The 22,690-nt window shown below is 36.4% G+C and overlaps 1 protein-coding gene across 2 annotated transcripts in view; it reads left to right on the plus strand.

Moving 5' to 3' along the window:
- The window catches only part of LOC105208841 (runt-related transcription factor 3), a 43,228-nt gene extending 21,019 nt beyond the window's left edge, over nucleotides 1-22,209 (plus strand). Inside the window, exons 3-6 of one of the 2 annotated variants that reach the window (XM_054231916.1) lie at nucleotides 9,199-9,312; nucleotides 11,706-11,822; nucleotides 20,458-20,652; nucleotides 20,829-22,209. In XM_054231916.1, coding sequence (XP_054087891.1) covers nucleotides 9,199-9,312; nucleotides 11,706-11,822; nucleotides 20,458-20,652; nucleotides 20,829-21,784 — 1,382 coding nt within the window. In that variant the 3' untranslated portion in view covers nucleotides 21,785-22,209. The remainder of the gene's footprint in view (nucleotides 1-9,198; nucleotides 9,313-11,705; nucleotides 11,823-20,457; nucleotides 20,653-20,828) is intronic. The other variant, XM_054231917.1, reaches the window with a different exon arrangement.
- The last annotated feature ends 481 nt before the right edge of the window (nucleotides 22,210-22,690 follow it).

Here is a 22,690-nt window from a genome sequence, read left to right on the forward strand (position 1 = left end):
TATTGCGGGTGTTCTTCCATAAATTTTTGTTAGTGTGCGCGTCACTCGAATGGCTGTTTATTTGCGTTGAGCGCTTTTATTTGTGCCAATGGTCATTGGTATAGTTTTGGTATTGCATACTCTTTGGCGCGCAGGCTTTGTTTTAGCAATATGCAATACCACCATCACCCACTCACACGCGCGCTTTGAGCGCTCGTCAGCCTCCAAATTCAATGTGCGATTTTCGCCAATGCAAATGCAAAAGTTCAACAATTATCAAAGTCGGACCACAGAAAAATGTTTTCTACATCATACCAACGCGCTGTGTACGCGCAACGCAACGCGTTAAAGTGGAGCTAGAGTGCAGTAGCGTACAACATGCCATGTCGCGTCAGCTGCTATTTGCCACAATCACAAAGCCAACAGCACGCGCACTCGTGCGCTCACCCCCGGCGCCTTATTGTATGCCAGGCTTTTGCAATTCACTATTGTCTGATTCACTGTTCGACCGTTATTCGGACGCGTGGCTACGTTGCGCTGGAATGCCGCCACATTGCAAATTCAGCCGTACTCCAGCAAGCGCTTTGTTGTTTTTTCAACGCATTTTTTGTTTTTGCCAAATTTTGTTTGTTGGTTTTCGTCGAGCTGCTAGAATTTCTACATCGTCCAAACAAACTGAATTCGTAGCATTTTGTGGGCGCCACTGCATGCCCGGCCGGGCGGTAGTAGTGGTGGGTAGCACAACTGAGAATTGTTGAGTGACCGTTCGCTGGTTGAAAATTTCTAGGCATTCCGCGCACTTTGTTTTGTGTTAATTGAAAACTTTGTTGGCTTACGTGTTGAATGAAGTTGTTGAGGCGTTCGTTTGTTCGGCGGTAATTTCGGGAATATAAGCAATTTTAGACTCGTATAAAAATGGGTTTGTTGGAGGGGATTATAGCGCTCCCCGGATATATTGAAATATTTTTCTTAGCTTTTTGAACATTTAGCATGGTCGTCTCTTCAATGAGATTACGATCGTTTTTGAATATGTTAAGTGATTATTCATTCGAAATGCTTAGACTAAACTTGGTATTTTTATATTTCATCTGAAAAAGTAGAGTATTCATTATGTATTATAAGAAGTGGAACTTCGTCGACAGTTGCGAAAATTATCATTTTTGCTTCTATTTGCATGGTCTATTTGTAAAGTGATGTAAGCAAAGCTCTAATTGCAATCAATAAAGTTCTTGTCATTGAGGTTTAGAGCCATTTTATAGAAAAATTCAACCCTCACACCCTCGAAGAACTCTCTTAAATATAAGCTAATAGTGTGAGTTTCGGTTGAGCTTTTAACCACCTGTCCTTTTTACGCAACTTCATCATGAACATCTACAGCTCAAAAATATCTGGTTGTTTAGCCTTTATTGAGGTTAGAAAATCGGTTTAAGTTTTTCTAACAAAAATCGTTATACTACGTTCGGACCGACATTGAAAACCTCTTGAAAACACAATTTGTGGAACCGAAGTCGTTCTAACCGACATTCTGTCTTTTCGATGCGTTTTCATTGACAATTCACAAATTTATTTGCTTGATTACATTTGATCATTTTTATACTCCCGCAACGTGTTGCTAAGAAAGTATCAAAGTTTCGTTCTCATGTTGTTTGTAAGTCATAAAACTAAACGATATAGGGTTATAAATATCAAAATGATCAGATGACGAGACGAGTTAAAATCCGTCCGTCCGTACAAGCGTACGTACTTCTGATATATTAATGAAACTTCAGGAATTACACCATCTTTCATATACATAATGATTTTTGTTTTATAGTGGACTTTGTACCCAATACATGAGTCGAGTTGCATGTAATTTTAAAGCGCTTTTTTTCTCAAAAAATTTTTGAATTTATTCTGCCCTGTACTCTAGTTATCAAATTGTCAGTGAGAGATGACCAGCATAATAGGGTGACATTTTTTTGTTCTTTAATCATTTAAAAAATGGAGCATATTCAAAAAGGTAATGCAGCATGTGTATAATGTTGAAATATAAAAAGGCACCATTCGAGAAAATAAAAGAACACACGCGAACTTAGCCCTTCCTTTATTATTTTTATTTCTGTTTCTCCATTATTTTGACAAAGTAGTAGAATTTGTTTACAACATCAAATGACAATTTAGAGCTGGCAAAATATGTCTTCCAATAATATCGACTAAACTAGAGCAGACATCGATTATAATGAGTGGAATGTAATTTCCAGAAGTTTTCAGCGAAACCAGTGATTTCGTTTGACAGATTTTACATGGATGAAATGAAAACCATTTTCTCAATAAAAACATGTTTTCAATTCGGCAGTTCGGCATGATCTAACTTAGCAATAAATACTTTTTCTTGTTAAATAATAGTATAAAGATTGTATTATTTGTAATTTTTTTTAAGTGATGGCTCTCTCCTCCAACATCTCTTCACATCTTTATAATTAAAATTTTCACCCACTAATGTATGGTTCACTTTCGAGATATTATAAATAATACATCTGACCTCTAAGTAAAACGACTATAATAACAAAATAAATTAACAAACTAGACATTAAAGCTGTAATTAAGGCCGGTTGTGAAAATATTAGTTCTCATGCCAAATTGACTCTTGTTAACAAGTATTGGATAGTAATTACATATATTAAAGGGCTGCAGTGTGACACTTTCAAAAAATCGATTTCTTTTGGTTTTTTGCTTATTCGATGGTTCATACTTTCAAAAATATCCTGCGAAAGCGGTAACGTCGTATCTTGAATAGTTTTTGAATAGCAGCATTCTAAAGAGCGACCACTCGCAGGTATTCATAAACCTTTATAGTTAAACCTTTAAAAACGTTTTTCTCGACACGATTTTTTTTTTTTCAAAATTTTTGATATCAGAATTCTACGAGAAATTGATCGATCTTCTTCAAATTGAAACTGAGTATTCTTGAATATACATTTTATAATACATTTTTTTTCATATGATTCCAACAGATCGCCCTCTATCGGCTATTTTTTGTCTTAACAACTGGAAAGATCAGCTTTCTTTATTTCGAAACCAACCATGAAAAAAAAATGTTTCCTATAAAATAAGTAATATATTTTTTATTCCTATAACAAAAAATTTATTCCTATCGAAAAAAACTTTACTAACATAGAATTTTTTCCCTCTCAACTAACAACTAATAACTCATATATTAGTATTGCGTGCTTAGTGGCCACAATAAACTAATTTTTCTCTGTGTAGGTATTACATCTCCACTTTGTTATTGCAAATGAGTTCTAACCATGCCTAACACATAATAATCACGTGAAAATGGTGAGTTCACACAACATTAAATTAACTAAAACAACCAGTGACGATATTTTATAGGAAAAAAGCATGATTTTTTCACAACAAACACAATAAGTGAGAACAAAAACATAATAATAACAAAAGTAAAAATAAATAACACCATAAATAGCACACAATAACGGTAAACACATAATTTTTTACGATAACTGACAAATGTCACAAAAACCATAAAGCCCCACAACAAACAAATGGAAAAAAATAATATTTCTTTTGGAGAGAGAGAGCAAGAGAGAGCATTTTTATTGCTTATTTGCCGAAAGAAAAATGTCACGTGCCAAAGCACAATTTGTAATATTAATTGTCAATATAGTAAAGGCAGTTATTGTTAACAAACAATCTCTTTTCGTAAGCCAGTTTTTTATTTGCACTGCGGGTAGGTTGTGGGTTAAGTGAGAGATTTGTGCAATTGTGTGTGTATGTCACGGGGTGTGTGTGAGTTATAAATTTCTTGGTAAACATAAGCGGCATATAGGCATAAGCAATTTGCATTTAGTATAATATATTTTTTATATATGTATGTATATATGTTTATATATGTATGTAAATATATTTGCTGTAACTGTTTACCCGCCTGTAAGCCTCAAATCAAAGTCTGTGAAATATTTTCTCAACACCACCCACAATTGTCAACAGATTTTAAGCACTTTTACCTCATACATTTCAATTCAATCACCGCCTGACATGGCGTATGAGTAACCTGCCGAACACAGCCTACTCCATACACACACTTGCTTGAGCTGTCACTGTTGCTGGCATTTGATTTATTTGTATTGATTGTTTGAAATCACGACATTTATGTCGAACACATCCCTTACACATCTTCTCATACACCCTCCTCCACTTCCTCCTTCCACAGCCAGTCTGCCTGTGAGGCGTGAATAAATTGCCTCTAATCCCTGGCATTGCAAACACCTTTCGTCTGTTGACTTCATCACCTGACTCTGACGGAGATTTCGCAACAAATTTGCCAAAAGATTTCCGCACACACACAATTAAATCGAAACTAATTCTTTGACAAATATTTAACTGTTGTCATATTTTTCACTCAAATAATAATTTCGACAAGGCTTTAAGTGCTGTTAGAACGATTGCTATTTATTTGCGCTTTGGTTGCTTTGTTGTTGTAATTGCAGTTGCTGTTGTTGTTGTAGTTGTTTGCGCAAAAGCCTTTTAAGTTGTCCGCTCAAGTGTTTGGCTATTATTGATTGTACTGTATTGTTATTGTAATTTTCATGTTGTTGTTGTTTCTCACTGGTATTGTTTTTGTTTTTGCAATAGCAGTAGTGGCAAAATGCCATAGCAATTATGATTAATATTTACTTTGTGTGGACATTTATTTACTTTGTTTGGTGTTTTTGTGTGTTGCCAATAAATTGTCATCGTCTCTGCCACAAAGTGAATACTGTTTGAGGTTAATTTGATGGCCAAGTACTTATGCATGCACTTCTTTGCATACTTAAGTAAATATCTAAGCATGCAGCCATAGATTATCATAGAAACTTATATGTATGTGTATTATACCTTCACTAATGTATGTATGCTTACCTAGTAATAAAGTTGTACGATTTCTATAACGGTATAGTATAATATATATTTCAAACTAGAAGAGAGGCTTTTGGAACGCCACTTCTCTTAACCTATCTTCCTTAGGAGGCGAGGATGTCCCAAAGTTCAAATTGAAAACATTAACAACTTGTGTTCTTTTGAAGCTCTCCTCCTCTCTTTATAAAAAAAAATTATAAGTCGGTTCTTAAATAGAAAGGAAAACGGAAGAAACATCAGAATATTTTCAAAACTAATAGTTACTCTCTAAATCCACTACTACTTCTTTCTTCTAATATTTCTCTATACACTAAGCAACATCCTCTTAGCTCTCTCTTGAAATACAAGAGAGCGGAAAGCTTCATTACTGCTACGTTACTTTGAAATATTATAGAGTACTAAGTTCCTCTCTGATTGCTCTCTGCAATGCTCTCCCTCTCCCTCTCTCTCTCTCTCTCTCTTTCTCTCTCTCTCTGTCACCGTCAGTTACCTTGAGATCTTGAACGAGTTCTGGCGAAATGGAATTTTTTTGTGAGTTTTTAAAATCTTCTTATCAAGAACCAATCGTGTACTCTTATTAGAGAGTGAACGCGATTCCCTGCATACTATTGTGCCTCCTGAGAATTAATATCCCAATCCTGTTTTTGTATTGAATTATTCTATCCTCTTAATCAGAAATCTGTTCATTAACGTTCTATTTCTCAATTTAACTTCTTCAGGAAAGGCCTTTTAATGTAGTGATTCCTGTATGGACTTCGATGTCAGATTACATTTTTCATTTTTATAAGAATTTCGTTTCGTCATACCGTGGCTTTTTTGTGGCTCTTCTTCCAGGTTTCCTTTTCATCAATGGTCAAAAATATCTATCTGCTCTTTTATTATGTCTAAAATAAGTGGTTTGATCTGGGCTGTGTATAGGCAGGAGTTAGAGCCAACTACATTTCGCTGAATTTCTTGGTGAAGACAGAACTTCAATTAGACCTGTGCTTAAACCTTCGTGTTTTTTTGGAGTATATTAACTCATATAACTCTACAGCTACACATATCGACTGGGTCTTGGTCTCTGGCTGTGGTCGATCGACGATTTCTGAACTCGAAAATTCGTACTTTATAGACAAAGATAATAATTTTTTATAACAACTCTCCATGATATAATAAGCAAACTCTCTTCCACACCACAGTCCATCGATCAAAACGACCCATTTATTTATAATGACCCACACTTCAGTAAATGGCGACTCAATTAACTCACCAAAATGATGAGCTTCTTTAAAGACCCTTGCTTTGGGGCTTAAGTGGCAAACCAAGAAAACGCAAAGTGGCAAGAAAAGTTAGCCTTTTAGCTGAAAAGAACAACAACAAACACAAGAAAGTAATGCAGAAACAAACAAACAAAAAAAGGTGACTCCGCAAACTTCAAGAAATAAAAAGGACCCAAAATCAACCCCACAAAATAAATAACGAAAGTGAAAGAAGAAAAATAAAAAAAGAACACGAATAAAAAACAAAAAGGGCATGAAATTGCTCAGTGGCGGCATTGCGGGCGTCGTGTTGACACGAAGGTGGGCGGGGGTAGCACGAGTATTGGGGAGCACACGCAGCGGCGACAGGCACAACCGACGAGGATATCATAATCAGCTCCATTACAAGTTAGACGTGTAAGTCTTAGTTTAATATACACGAAGACCTTGGCGGTGAGCGGGACATAGTGTGAAGAAGAAGAAAAGAAAGCGGCAAGCGCAAGAGTAGGCGGGTTTACGGTCTGCAGGCGTGCAACAGGAATTCCCAAATGCCATGTCATGCCCGATTATGGGCTTCCGTTTTTTCATGCCAACGCCTCGCAAGTGTTGTTGCTGTTATTGTTGTGCGTTTTTTTTTTTGGAGTTCATGTTGCCGCTATTTGTTAGCATTGGTATTACAAGTAAAAGTATTTGTTCATATTAACGCGAAAAAACGCAAAGCGCCGTAGGAAGCGGGCGGCGCAAAGTGCCAAAGTAAAACAAGAAGATTTATGAGGATTTCAACTTGTCGGCTTTGTGATTTGCTGCGGCGGCGCCATCACCGCTGACTTCATTTGCACTTTTTCTTCGCTGACTTTTTTGTTTGCTCAAATTTGTTTTTGTTGTTTTTTTTTATTGGTTGAGCTCATTATTAGCTATGCTTGTAAGAAAGCCCTCTTTCCACTTGTCATTGCATAGTTTTAGGCGCGTCAGCTTAAGTTGTTGCTACAACATTCTGTTGCTTTGAAATTTAATTAACACTTTTGTTTCTTCCACGCTTCATACGCGCCACAGATTCTTTTGTCAACATCAAGTGTTGTTGGCAACGCGTAAAGTGTGAATGCTTTTAACTCGGCAAACAAAGCGCCCGCGTGTATGCTTCAACTCGTTTAAAAACACATGTGCAAACACAGAAAATTCTTTTGTTGCAAAGTGGTGACAACAACAACATAAGTTTCTTCATTTTTAAGCGCTCATGAGTCTTGGTAAAATGCGTATCCTTTCGCCAAACTTGCAAGCTCCTTCTTTGTTTGCATTTCTTAAGTCCTTGGCTTCATATATCAACGCGTTAAATTTTCCAGTATTTCTTTTCCATTGTCTACAATTTGATTTGTTTGCATATGTCTTAAAAATAATGAAAGCGATTATGTGGCATGAATTGTCATTAGCAACCCATGCGCTTCGGCGGGGTCTCCTGTGATTAATTAGCTACCGAAAGTGTTTGCTGGTGGAGTGTAAGGAAGAAAGAGAACACAAAGGCATCATTCCTGTGCGCTTCTCAAGCAAACTTTAGCTTATATGTTGCGCTTGTAAGTCGAGGCTGGCACATATGAGTTCTTTATTTATATTAATTGCCTTTATATGTAAAAGTAGGTAGTTTAAGAATCGAATGAATTTACAATTAGAAAGAGCTTTAAAACAATCTTAATCAAATTTATTTATTATTTACTTCAAAGACAATGTGTCTTAAGGTCATTAGAATGAGATTAATTTTAAGATATACATGAGACCCGAAAATCTGAGAACAGGTTTGGATGAAAGACCTTTAAGATTCAGCAAAACGCTTGGAATCTGTTACAAATTTCTTAAGACGGCTAATGTCGATTCTAGCCAATTCGGATCGCCGAAAAAGGGCCTTCCGAGGTGTTCCAACTCAGTCCTGCAAAAGCTGGACAATGAAAAAGGAAATGCTTAGATGATTCCACCTCGCCTTCCTCCGTACAGCTTTGGCAACTTGCATCTGCCACAATCCCAAGTCTCAACGCATGGGTACCCATTGAACAATGTCCAGTAAGTACACCTCCACAGAGGGCCACAAGGACCTCCCCCCTGCACAAGTGCTGGTAGTTGACCAACGTTTAACAAGCTCATGCGTAGCGCTCTTGTGCAGGTGGACCATGGACTACCAACGCGCTCCCATTCCGACTTCAATGTAGCTAGGACACCCTCCCTTGCAAGCTTGTCTGCTATACAGTTACCAACAATTCCGCGGTGACCGGGTCGGATAGCAAAATAGCTAGAAACTAATGATAAGGATCTAAAACACTTCTTAACTAGCCCAGAGCGTACTGTCATCGATTTCAATGCCAGTATTGCCGCTTTGCTTATGACTAACTGTGTAATAATTTGAGGTTTATTGTACGAAAAGACTCCCACAGATGAGATATAAGCCAGTGATTTAACACTTGGCTCAGAAGATATCTAAATTGTAATTTAAAATACTAATAGAGGTTCGCTGGGAAAAATGTTCAGCTTCAAATGTATTTTGAGACAGAAAATTTCAATTAAAGGAGAGAGACAGACTGAGAGAGAGATCAGAAAGGCAGATGTGGTAAGGGTTAAACTGTGTGGGAGCGAGGGAGAAAGAAAAAGCATAAAGTGAAGGAGATATTGATGGGTGAAGGAAAAGGTAGATGAAAGTGAGAAGTAAATATTGTTTGTAGAGAGAGAGAGAGATAGAGAAATAAATAGGTCGAACTATGAAAATTGTGGAAAGTTCATAAAAATCCGCACTAGTCAGATACAATTTCATCAGAAAGAGAGGAAAAGAGGTGGGTACAGGGAAGAAGAGGATGGGAGCGCTCGAGAGAGCGGGAAGAAACTGCTTACAAAGAAAAAGTGTTGGTGAGAGAGAAAAAACGATGGAAAAAAAGAGAAAGAAATGTGGATGGCTCAGAAAAATCCTCATAAGTCCCATTGTTACTTAAGTAAAGGATCACTGGCGATATTTGCAAATTTAAAGGTGTTCTATATATTAGAACCCATAACCTTTTTATTTGAATTTTACAAACTAATATTATTATTTATTTTTTATAATTTTCAGGGAAGAGTTTCACACTCACAATAACGGTATCCACAAATCCGCCACATATTGCCACCTACAACAAAGCGATCAAAGTGACAGTGGATGGACCGCGTGAGCCACGTTCAAAGACCAGTAAGTATGCAACAACAACGCACACATACTCAGACATAAATACACAGAAATATGCAGAAAATGCCATGCATATGAAGCACCGAAAACAAAAGCTCATACACCATATACACCCCCTTCCCCGTTAAACTCAACAACAAACTATTTAATTTAGATGCCCGAACTAAAATATGCGTCGGCAAGCAAAACCAACTACAACAATGACAGCAACAATTTATTAGTTGCAAGATAGTGAAATGCAGGGAACTCATTTACCGCTATGTGTCTTTGTGCTCTACACTCTACATTCTACTTTCAAGCTGCAATACAAATTTATTGCTTTAGCTTCGGTTGAGTCCTTTTTGTTTGTGCAACAGCCAGCTCAAACCTTTGCATATGTTGCTCCTCTCTAATGAAACAATTCATCTTTAAGATTATTCATTAGCAAATCCCAGCAAACATATGCAAGCACGCACACACATACTCATGCAGCAACAACACAAACACTAAAGAAGCCTATAAACTTTAGCAAATGAATTAATGCAATGACCGGGTAGTTAGTGGAAGAGGGAGATGTTGAGGGTATGCAAAAGTTGAAGCTCACCATTTTGGCGAATGAAATATGCTTTTGTTGAAGTAAATGCGTCTACCGTTTGCTGGCGTTGCCACCATTTTGCTACCGTCTGGTACATCCTTTCGTTCCACATCCTTGCTTGCGTTGAGCATTCAAAAGTCCTGCCATTCAAAAGTCCTGTGTCCATTTACTAAATATTTATAAGCATGCAAATATTTTACTTTGCATATGTTAAATGTAGACAGTTGTAGACAGATGAGCTGTTCTTCCAGCGGCACATTTGCAGGGATATTCATTTGCAACTACACACGGAAGAGAGTATATCGTAGAAATATATGTGTGTGAAAGGCTTACAGTTAGTTTGCACTAACTTACTAACTCACTGGCTGCAGCGCTCACCCCTCCTCCAACACTGGCAGTCAAGGACAAAAGGATTTGGCTGCCGCCACTGCGCTGCATGCAAAATGAAATAGTTGCAACAATTGAATCCACAAATGATTTATCTTGTGCCACCAACTGCAGGAGCTCGACTGAAAGACAGTCGTTTTTGCCGTTATATGAGTACTATATAAATACATACATACACATATGTAATTTTATAGTTACCGTTGCTCTTGTTAGTTGTATGTATGTTAGCTTGTGACAAGTTGGGTGCAGCAGTTAAAACAATGGCTTGTCCCTTTTGTGTCCAGACGAGCGTTTATAATTTTATAATGAAGTTGACCCGAACATGAGTCGCTGGTAGCTAATGGTTTAAGTACTTAAATTAAGTACGAATTTAGTGTGAGCTTGCAGTTTTAAATACCTAAAATGTCTACGAGGACCACATATACAAATTTTATTGTAGTTGGAACAGTAAAAAATGTTCCTGAAATAGTTTCGGCGAGCTCCACTGAGGGGACAAACCTTAAGCGATTATAAATTGAAATCTTTTCGGTTATGCTTATCATCTGAATAGAGTAAGCAAACGGGACGATGAATTGTATTGGATCCCAAATAACAGTTATTTATTATTATTTTTAGGAGATGAAAGACGTCTGAAACTAACTTTGCCCTAGCATTACTCTAAAAGTATCCCATAACATAACAACTTCCCCCCAAAAGTCCAATAGAATTTTGAAATAAACTTTGAAAATAAGTTTCCAAAGCCCGTCGTAGGTTCCAGTATTCTTCAATCGCTTGATGCTAACCTTATCAGCAAAATAGTTGGAGTTCAATTCAACATAAACCTAATTGGGTCTGCAATCTTAGCAAATTAGCAAACATAATTTTTTCTAACCTAATGAATCTAATGATTTTATAAGAAGCACTTCCTTAAGTCTTATAGCCAATTTAAATATGATCTAAGATTCTTAAATATATAAAAGATCAAGTTTCATGAAACTTAGAGGCCTCAAACATTCAACCGGTTGACAAATATGTACATATTTTCGGTGGAACCTGATTCTGTTTGAAGAGTTCGACTTAGCCCTTTTCTTCATTATTCCACAATCATTATTTTCCGAGGAAGTTATATTACTTCATTATTGATGAAAGGTCCCAACATCTTACTATTGTACCAAAATACATTAAAGCCCCCCATCTGTAATAAAATCCTAGGTTCAAAAATAGATCTAATAGCATTTTTTTCAGATTTTTAGTAAACTAAGAAACCAAAGAAACTTAATGCCAGTTTGTTTTTTTAGTGCGACAGGTATCTAACACCTCTTTGTTTATTTTAACCTCACCCCACACACGACCCACACCACCTCAAGACACCAACACATAAACTTTAAAAAACATTGCTATTTCGACAAATCAACTTAAGATAAGAACAGTTATTTTAAAACTTTCAACAATTCAGTGTTGTCGCTTTTAGGACAACAACAACAGTTCCATTTCGCATTCGGACAACGACCGTTCCATTTCTCAGCCGATCCATTATCGGGCTTTCGCATGCCGCCAATTGGGAATTGTCAAAGTAAGTACAACACTTTTGAGTATTGCTATTATTAATTTTAAACATAATTGAAACAATTTATTGCTATAAAGGGTGCTTTATTGGTATAATACAATAGTACAAAAATGTCGTTAGAATCAACAACTTTTTTGCAATTGAAAAGTTTGTAAAATTCTTCTGAAATAAAAAAATACTTCTATCTTCTAATAAATTTATATTGGTGTTTCTGAGACTATCTGCATTAGAAATAATTACTGTAGTGACTTAATTAGACCTGGTTTGAGGGCATTCCGGATCTTATTGGGTAATGTGTGCTCTCTAAGTAAAATGCTAACCTTCTTTGGTAAAACATACATTTTCACTTTTTTTTTCATCTCATAGATGATCTTCAAAAAAAAATATTGAAAATTTAAATTGAAAATACTCTTCCAGCCTCAAATTACTATCTAATCGGTTATATCAATAACACTCAGAATATCAATAAAGCTTGTTAATTACAACCACCCTCGTTTCGCCAAAGTTTTGAAAGTGGTGAAACGAACATATAACTGGTATAAATAATAATAAATTTAATAGATTGGTATAATCAGATAACTAAATGGCTACACACTCTCCTGTATTGGACTCAACTGGGTAGTCTTGTTGGTGCTTCCATAGTTCTTGAATTTCGGGAGAGATGGGTCGCAATGGGGTTTTTAAAAGTATCGTGGGTTAAAATTGGGAGATCCCTCATAACGGCGAGAGTAAATTTCATAAAAGAATTTCGATTTCTAAAATAGTATGTAAAGGTTGGAACTCTGACGACGTAGACGGCGTGGATTCCATTATGTTGGTTTTAGAGATTAGTAGTGAGTGTGAACGAAAATTTTTCGAAAATTTGAGAACCACAAAAAGCATTGACTTGAAGTTAAATAAAAGGAAAAATAGGCAATGAAACAGATTTGAAGAACAAAACACTGTATCTAGTGAATAAAAACGAGGTTATGTTAAGTTTTGAAATTTTTTTTCGAAAAAGCCACTTTGATATCAAGCCTTCAATTTCTTATATTTCCATATAAATATTTGACTAACAATGTAATATTAACAACAATAAACATATCAACAAAATGTAAGAATATCCTCTTTTTATAACGCTTAAGTGCTTTGATGACTTCACACGAAATCACAAACAAAGCGAAAAAGCGCATCAAATGAAAAAAATCAACAAATACAAATCGGAAAAAAACCGAAAACCACATAAATTCACACAAAACGATTAGTTTCGGTTTTTAAAAATCCCGCTTTAAGTTTGACCAAAACGGTTGCGGTTGCCACCGAGCCACCGAGCGCATGAACACACACACACATCACTAGCATTACAATCGCCGAAGCGACTAACGCTTAAATGCCTTTTTTATACAAATAACGGTAATCCGTCACCGCCGAAGTTTGAAAGAGAAAAAAGGAGACTCAATGGCGAGTGGTAAATTCGATTATGTTATTAAAGCTTTTCGCTTCAATGCACAAAACAGCGCCAACCAATAACAACAACAATAACAGCATTAAGCGCAATTTATTTGCCAACAATAATGGTAGAGTAAATAAAGGCAACTTAACTGGATTTTTTTGTTCTTTTTTTTTGTATTATAAATAAATAAATACCCGTTATGTTGCACAAATTTAATTAAATAGGCGAGTTGCCTGAAATACTCACGGAGCGTAAAGCGCATTGAGTAGACATTTGCTTAGCGCACAGCTAGTCGACTGGCGACTGTAACGGTGTGTGGAGACAGTGTTGCATTTTAAATTACCGCAAATCCGCGCTGTACTATGATTCCAATGAGGAATGATTGGTAGTGTAGGAGAGTGAGAGAGGAAGAGAGCGAGCGCGAGTTTAACCGAAAAATAAATACTTAAAAAAATGTTGCAAACCAATGCAATGTGGTAAATATTCTGGTTAATTTTATATGCGTGTGATAAAAATGTGTGCCGGTGTGTGTGTGTGCCTCCACGCCCCTTCCCTGCACACCACACACGCGTGAGGTGGCTTAGCGCGCAGCTTTAGTTAACAACTAGTAGTGTAGTAGTAGTTGTGGTTGTTGTTGTTGCTTATGCTGCAACCATTTTGTTAATTTTAATACATATACACACACACTTACATTCCAATATATATATATATATAATAAAGCATTCATGTACGTATGTGTGCTTGTGTGTTTTGTGGATTTTTTGTGTGCGTTTGAGCGCATTATTGGCATTTAAGCCGTTGACCACTTTATTTAACCAATGTTTGCATACTCGCGTTTAAACACACAACCACACACACATCCACACAGAATGATAGCAACAACCACACTCAAACACTCGATGGCGAACATTTTGGTTGCATTTGTGGGCTGGCAAGAAGTTTGCTTTGGTCAAAGTTGTTGGCTCCCCAGGCTCATGTAGCGAAAGGTTGCCACGCAAATATATTTAAATAATCACCGCTTGTACCGCACACACACACATAAACATTTAGTTTCGTGTGGCTGTGTGTGTGTGTGTGCGAACTATGAAAGCATTAAAATACTGCGCTGTCGCCATTCAATGAATTTCAATCGACTCTGCGGCGCTGCATTAGTGTGGGAAATTAAAAGTGCACGCATGCAGTTAAATATAGGCGTTAATACAGGTATACATATATACACAGCTATAAAGAGATAAATATGCTAATGCTAACTACATTATCTGGCGGCGTATTCGGGGGGTAAATTGGGGTTTGACAGCAATAGTGTTATGAAAAATGAATTTCTTGCAGACATCATGATTTAGAAAATGAAATTTTCTTTGATTAACGATATTTCTAACTACCATAAAAATTAGGTTGAAGAAATTAGAACGGTTAAAATTTGACTTAAAACTATTGAACATAGCCAAAATAATTTCCGAATATTTGCATATGAAAATATTTCAACTATATCGTTTTTGCTATCGTACGGAGTGTGTTCAAAAAAAATAAAAACTTATCCATTCCTCTACATTAATGTTGAAGCTTTTAGAGTATACAATGCAGATTAGTAACCATTTGATATTCCAATCGTCGAAACACTTCTCAAACTCTATTTTTTGGAAATAGGAAAAGGGCTAAAGAAGCCATGTCTAGGGAATATGGAGGCTGGAGCATCGTTACAGCATTTTTTTTTTTTTTTGCCAAGAATTCACTAACAAGCAACGAAAGTTATCGTACTTCCGTTTTAGAGGCAAGATGGCTTCATATAGAGTATGCAACAAGTTCTTTCATAAGAGGCCATATTCAGACCATAGAAAAATAGGTCCGGTTTGAGTGAGTTTGTATGAGTTCTAAATTTATTTATTATTATTTTTTATTTTACAATTGTACCTAGATTAAATACAATGTTTAAATACATTACAATAATACAACAACTCAATTCCAATAAGTTAAAAAAATAATGAAAAGCTAAATGTTAGAGAAATTCATTTGCTGTTACAGTTGCCTTGCTATGTCTGAAGGCCTTTTACGTTTCAGTCGGTTTTCTCGTTTAGCAGTTTCGATGAGTCTGTCTAAGCCTAATTTCACACCAAGATCACGATGAAGATCTAACATGCCAAAGAGCATTAACTATACTTCTTCGTACCTTATTTTGGAAGCGCTGAATGCAAAGTTCTACTCACGAATCTTAAAAATTGTGAATTTCGAAGTTTTTTCATAAAAGATCAGACATAGTTCAACCCTTAACACATACTATCCTCTTATTAACCATCACCTATAGAATATATGGTTTTTTTTTTTAACCGACTTATTGTTTCTCGGAGTTAAAGTAGTTTGGTGATATGCTCCGGTATGCTCCCGATGTGAATCCGGGTCCTAGACATAACTGCCAACTGTCTAATAACCGTGTAATCAAATTATTAATTGACCGCCTTAATTTCTCTTTTCGAAACAGTTAATTTATTTTCAAAATTTTCAGACCATTTTTGAAGAAATTTTAACCAAAGTTTTTAAACCTTTCCATACAATTTTTAAATAAAATTGTCTCCAACCCTACCCCATAACTCCAAAAAGTCACAAGATTGCTTCTTACGTATTGGAACAACATAATTTTAACGGACCCGACTATATTTCCGACCTGGAAAACAAAAATTATTAAACTAAAGAGTTTTAAAATCACTACAACATAAATAGCAACAATTTCAAAAAATGTCCAATAAATAAATACTAATATTATTAACAAATAAAACATTTTCAAACCCCCCTGCTAGTACAAAATTATGGAACCTCCAGTGTCAGCTGGGCAGCGCTGCGTGATTTTCGTGTTTTGCATATAAATAAATGCATTTCCTACACACCAACACCAACAGCAATACGCTGCCACACGGCACATCACCTATACACCTGTACAACCCTGCAAAGCCAATCCCAAACACATACACAGATTCAAGCGTACAAGCATGGAGCGTTGAATGCATTAATAAATGAATAATTGATGCGCTTTCACTGGGTTTATTAATGTATCCCTAAGAATTAAATTATGATTTTAAAAAGCATTTAAATTAATGTTGAAAGCAGTCAATGCGTTTGAATATAAATTAATTGCATTCAATTCGTTTGTGATTTTGCGATTTGCGCCACATTTATATCGGCACATCCATACACACACACACACATACATACATATATATTGCTTTATATTGAAAATAAATTAATGTTTTTCCAACTTCATTATTTTTTCCAACACTTAGCTAACGGTAAATTGGCAATTGGCAATTTAAAATTTCCGTTATTTAATATTATATGAAATTGTCAATGCATTTTTAATAAATTATTTGGTCATTTAAATTCACTCGCATGAGTGTGTGTGTGTGACTGATTATTGCCGCTGTTGCAGTTGTAGTACGTTTGGCAATAACAGTTATTCAGAAATCGCGCAACCACTGCGACCCAGTTGTTTTTGTGTTGGCTTGCAACTTTGCCACATTTAATTTAATTTGCTGCAAATTTAAAATACTAAACGAATTAGCGCGTCCATACTTCAATATTGAGGTGAAATAGAAAAATTTTGAAATCATATAATAGCTGCCAAATTAAGTTGACCAAAACGCTGTGTAAGCATATCAATATTGCTATTCAATTATAACTGTACTTGTGTAAAATTTAATTTAATTTACTTTACTTGAAATAAAATATTTTGAATGAATTTGTTTACAAAACTATAATTTAATTAAATATTTTGAACAAATTTATAACAAAATTAATTGATATGAAAAATATTAATATTAATTACTATGGCCATGGTATATAAGCAATCTTCGATTCGCCAATCGTCGGGGCAGAGTTGTCAATCAAACAAACTATACCATATGATCAAACGAACAAACTGACAGTACTTGCGGTGCAACCTTGTGCTAATAAGTCCTCTGACGCAGATTGAATAGTGTTACGCTACTTCTTTCATAGATAATTTATTCCTCGTAATAAGTTTAACTCGATAACTTTGTTGTTGCTTTTCCATGTAAATTTACAAACGGTATTTAAGCAATTTGCACACTCAAACCTGACTATTTGATCAGTTTCCCTTTAACCCTCCTTACTAGCATGTCAAGGGCGAATAAACTGAGTTCTCACTTTTAGAGAGCTCGTCAAGGACTTTATTCAAATCAGTGAGAGCCTTTAGTAAAAGCGAGAGAGAACAAGTGATTAGTCTCCTCCTCAGTACAGCATGAAAGACCCTGTTGCCAAGATCCATGCTTTGCATAAATTGTAAAAAGGCTTTGGAATAGTTGAAATGAATATCTCTTCTCTAAACTAAACTATTTTCTATAGTTTTTGTTCTTACTTATGTATTATTAATGCGGTCATTGTCAATAATTTATAGTTTACATGTTTAATCCGATTTACATGATTAAATCCGAAATCAATAAGTTAATTTATAGTTTTAAGGCCCAAAATGATTCTCAAGGATCAATAATTTGTATTTCGTAGTTGATATGTAAACTATGTACAGTGACAGTAGGGAATGTTCAACAGCCAGTTATTAATAGAACATACTTAATAAACAATTGTCAACAGTCTATATTCTAGATCATGCTAGTTAATCTTCATGACAATAAAGTCAAAAATTAAAAAGCAATATTTAATTAGTCATTAGTCAGTAATCAGCAGTCAATAGATCATATTTGAACATTGTTTGTCGGGATACAGACAAAAATGTAAAATATCTATTCAGTATATAATCAGTATTACTTATCTATCGTTTACAGTTAATAGCCTAAATTGCATCCCTAGTGTAATTTGGTATAATTTCTTCCATTGAGAATCATAATTATTAGTATACTTTGAACAGTCAAGAGTCAATCAGAAGTCAATCATTAAGAATCTAATGCGAATAGTCATTATTCAAGTAATAATATTAATAAACGGTATTAGATAGACAATTAGTTAGTAGTCGTCTGAGATCCTGTTTTATAGTCGATAATTAAATTACACTGTGTTACACAATTTATAAATACTATTTTCCAATTAAAATTTGATCAATTAAAGGTTGTTCTTCTTCATAAAATCTCCAAATCATTTGAAGTCTAATACTTTAAGTAATACTAAGGAATACTTTAGTAAATTGCGTGCATTTGACGGAATTATTCTGGATTGTACTGTTATTTGACTATAGAGATTAATTTTGTGTCTCCTTATCTCACATAAATATTGATTTTTCAATAATATCTGCTCCACAGTTTCAGAACTTCCTGATCAAGCCATTTTTTTATCATTTTTTTATTCAGTTTATACCTTGGGATATATTTTTAGAAGAAAGTGAGAACAAAATTGGGTTGAGTAAAATTGATACACAACTTAGATTTTCGAAATTGATTTTTGATTTCGAAAATATGATTTTTAATTTCTTTTTCATATATACAGCTTTTTAAGATTTGAGGCTAATAGAAAAAAATAAAACCACACCAATAATCGCATTATATTAGCATTACATTCAATTAGTTCCTCATTTTTACATATGTTCGAAATATAATTATATTTTTATTAGATAAAAGTACTTGACCTGCATAAAAACCACGTAAATATTAAGCGAGCACTTGCTGTTGTTGCAATTTATCTAACACCCAGTGTGCATTGTTTATGATGTGTTTATGAAACATTTAAGCCAATAGCATTAATAAAGCCACCACATAATCAATATCCAGCATTGAGAGTGCACCAAGCGTATGGAGCAATGCCTCAACGAAAAACTAATTAATAATTTCCAAATGAGCTATTAATTAAGCCTAATTACAATGCGAGCGCAGCAAAGGAGCGTTGTGTGTATGAGAAGGCTTTGAAAATCACAACAAGCGCTCAAAAGGGCTACAGAGCGTACAACATGGTTAAGCGCCCGCATGTAGGCTAACATTTTGGGCAATTTCAGTTTGTGTTATGCGCGCGTTGAATTACTATCGGTGTAACGGTAGTTTTTAGGCGTTTTCGCGAATACCAATAATAAAACAATGGACACACTGTTGTTATTATTGTTATTGTTGTATGAAACGGCAAGTCATAAGTAAATATTACAAAGCAGACCAATATATGTGAACCCATTACATAAGTGTTTTGTATGATAATGACCCCTCATTACCCACACATTGCCCACGGCCAACAGTAGTCCGATCCAATCCAATCCAATCAGCAGCCAGCCCGCATAATAGCCTCATTCATTTACACGCACGCCGCCATGTTGACGTAATTAGCGCGAGTCCCGGCCGCGGCTGCGTTGATTTTACACAAATGTGTCTATAAACAAGCATCGTGCCGATAACGGTTAGACGGCATACAATACTGTTAGCCAGCATGTCGTGCCACCATATGTGGCACAGCCGTCGGATAGTTGCAGACACTGTGCAGACATGTGATGTAATCGTTTTGCGGGTGGTCCATATTTTATTCCTTTTTCGTAATGAGGGGTATGTACATACATACGCTAGGTTGATTCTTAAAAATTCCAGACAATATTTTTAGGCTCTCTAGCTTTATTGATACTAACAAGAAGCTTTCCAAGATCTCGAAGTAGAAGTAAGAACAATTTGTGGGGTCTTAACAGCCGCGTCTCAAATCGGACAAGACTGAATACTTTTTTTTCTACTTTAACGCTTCAAGTCCCAATAACAACATCATGACCGAAACATCGTTCGTATATTTTATACCGTCGCTCGGAAAAATATCATAAAATCTAGTGAGCGGATGCTCATGCGCTTTACTCATAAATATTCAGTGTTCCGTTAAAAATGAATATATGTTCTGTAAGTCCTCACGGTATTAGAGTCATCCTTAATAGCCCCTACAAACCCTTTTGGAACCTAGAAAATAATATATCCAATTCTGAAGAACAGCAAAGATTTCACAGTGGGTTTTAAGTCATATCAGCGCTACAGCCTACTTAATTTTAACTATCCAAAGTCCCGATGTGATAACCGATCTTCAAAGATCTAATTGATCAAGTAACTAATTGACCGATATCTATTAATCTTTATTAAAAGTTTCATATCTTGAAAAAAATATGATTATGATCTTCGGTTTCATGAGTAGATTTTTTAGATCATCTCCAATATTTATACATGTAGATCTATGGATCTTATATTGAAGATATTAAGACATTACAAACATTTAACAAATTATCTCCCTTCAATTTAACAGGTGCTGGCAATACACATTGGGGTTATGGCTCAGCATCCGCTTACTCACCCTACTTAGCTGGTAGCGGGCTTTCATCCTGCACCACACCAACATCGGCACAATTTAACAATCCAGCTTTGGGCTTCACCTGCTCCTCTAACGATCAGTCAAACAATCAGGACTTTACTGGCGGAACAAACCGGGATTGTGTACCAAGTAAGTGTTAAGAAAAGTATATAAAGTCCACAAGAATGTTTTAATAGTACGAACTGAAATCTAACCTAAAAAAAAAGGTTGCAAAAAATACTCGATGATGAATATCTTATTGCGCCATATTTTTCTTCGATCAACTGGTTTCTGACACCTTATTTTCACTTTCTCTTCCGCTCCAGTGCTCCCCGACTCCACGGCAACCGATTTGGATCAGCACTTGAGTAATTTGGTTGGCTCCACCACCGGACAGATGACACACCATAGTCTACTTGGCTCCAGCGGTCAATCGGCGATTTCTTCAACTGTCAACGGCGGCGTCGGCACAAATTCAATACTGGTGCCACGCTATCACCACACCAACACCAACAACGATTACAATGTACACTCAAGTCAGAATGGACCACGCAGCTTGAGCGACTCCTCGCAAGCCGAATCGCCGGTTCAGGAAGATCTACTCACTACGAATACACCCAATTTGGGGGGCGGTGGTGCCGGCGCTGGCAGCGGAGGTGGTGGCGGTGCCAATGGTACGAACAACGGCAGTGCCAATGGCAGCAGCGGCGCCGGCGGTGGCAGCGCATCCAACTCATCGGCGGCGAATAACACGCTGGTCGGCGCCAATCAAAACTTTCCCGGACTGGTTAATCAGTCACAAAACCCGGCACACTATGGCAGTGGAAGTGGTGCGGGCGTGGGTGTTGGCGTTGGAGGCGGTGGTGCAGGCACCGCTGGTGCCGGTTGCAATGGTTCGCTATATCCCGTCTTGCCGGCTAGTCTACTCTACTCACAACTCTACACAGCCGCCAATCAGACACACGGCTTTCATTCGCATGCGCTGACACCGTCACATGCCTCACCGAACTCGTCTGTGCATGGCGCCGAATTACAAAGCGTTATGGATCATATCAACAATGTGGGTGTCGGCGTAGGTGTGGGTGTGCGGCAGCAGCACAACATCATGACAGGCGGCGGTGTGACGCATCCCGGCGATTTGACGCTGATCGGCAATTGTGGCGCCTCGGTGCGCAACATCGAAGACGGCAGCAATACGCAACGGCAGGTGGCTGCCTTGGCGGCACACCGGGGACACCACACACCCACCGATAATGGGGGTAGCGTGTGGCGGCCATATTGAGGTCAGGTGCTCTGGTGCGGCTCGGCCGTCCTATAGTGTTACGAGAACCTGGAGAGCGAGCGTGAGAGCGCCGGCGGCACCAGTGAACCGACAAAATATTGGTATGGTTGAGGTGGGAGTGTGGTGAGTTAGTACTTAGAGTGGTGTATTAAGTAAGTGAGCGTGAGCGAGAGTGCGTGGAAACTGAAGAAGCTGGAACGCCACACCAGATTTGTGTATATTCTTATGTAAATAACTTAGTCGCCGACCTGAAGGTGAGCGCGTAACTTTTAAATGTGACTTTGTAAACATTTTAATGCATAAAAGAAAACTAGTCGAATTTGTTTTAAAATATTAGCATTAGCCATAAATAGTCAAGTTGTTTTTTAAGTATTATTTAATTCATATTAAAAAGTCTACAATTAATAAACTCTATTCGTAAGTCTCTAAGAGTCCTTAGCAAATTACAAAAAACAAAGAATATATATACATATATATATATATATATGCGTATATATATTGATACTTGATTAACTAATACATATGAATAAAATAAAGAGAGAAAAACTTCTTAAGTGCCTTGGAGACGATCAAATAATTGCGTCAAACACTTTAAGTGTGTTGGTATCGTCGGCTCTCGTCGGCTACACCTACGCTACACCGACCTGTTGTCGGCTCTGTTTGACGAAAAACAAAAATTTTTGATATTTCTATTTGACGGACGATAATTTGATCGTCTCCACTCATGTTTGACAAGCATGAGCTCATTTGCAGGGAAGATTTCAAGCTGAGAGGGATAGATATGTGAAGTAAAGCGAAGCGGAACAAATAAAATAAAATAATAAAATAAAATAAAATAAAATAAAATAAAATAAAAAAATTAAATAAATAAAATAAAATTAAATAAAATAAAATAAAATAAAATAA

The sequence above is a fragment of the Zeugodacus cucurbitae genome, chromosome 5 (assembly GCF_028554725.1).
Source record: "Zeugodacus cucurbitae isolate PBARC_wt_2022May chromosome 5, idZeuCucr1.2, whole genome shotgun sequence".
NCBI classification, from domain to species: Eukaryota; Metazoa; Arthropoda; class Insecta; order Diptera; family Tephritidae; genus Zeugodacus; species Zeugodacus cucurbitae.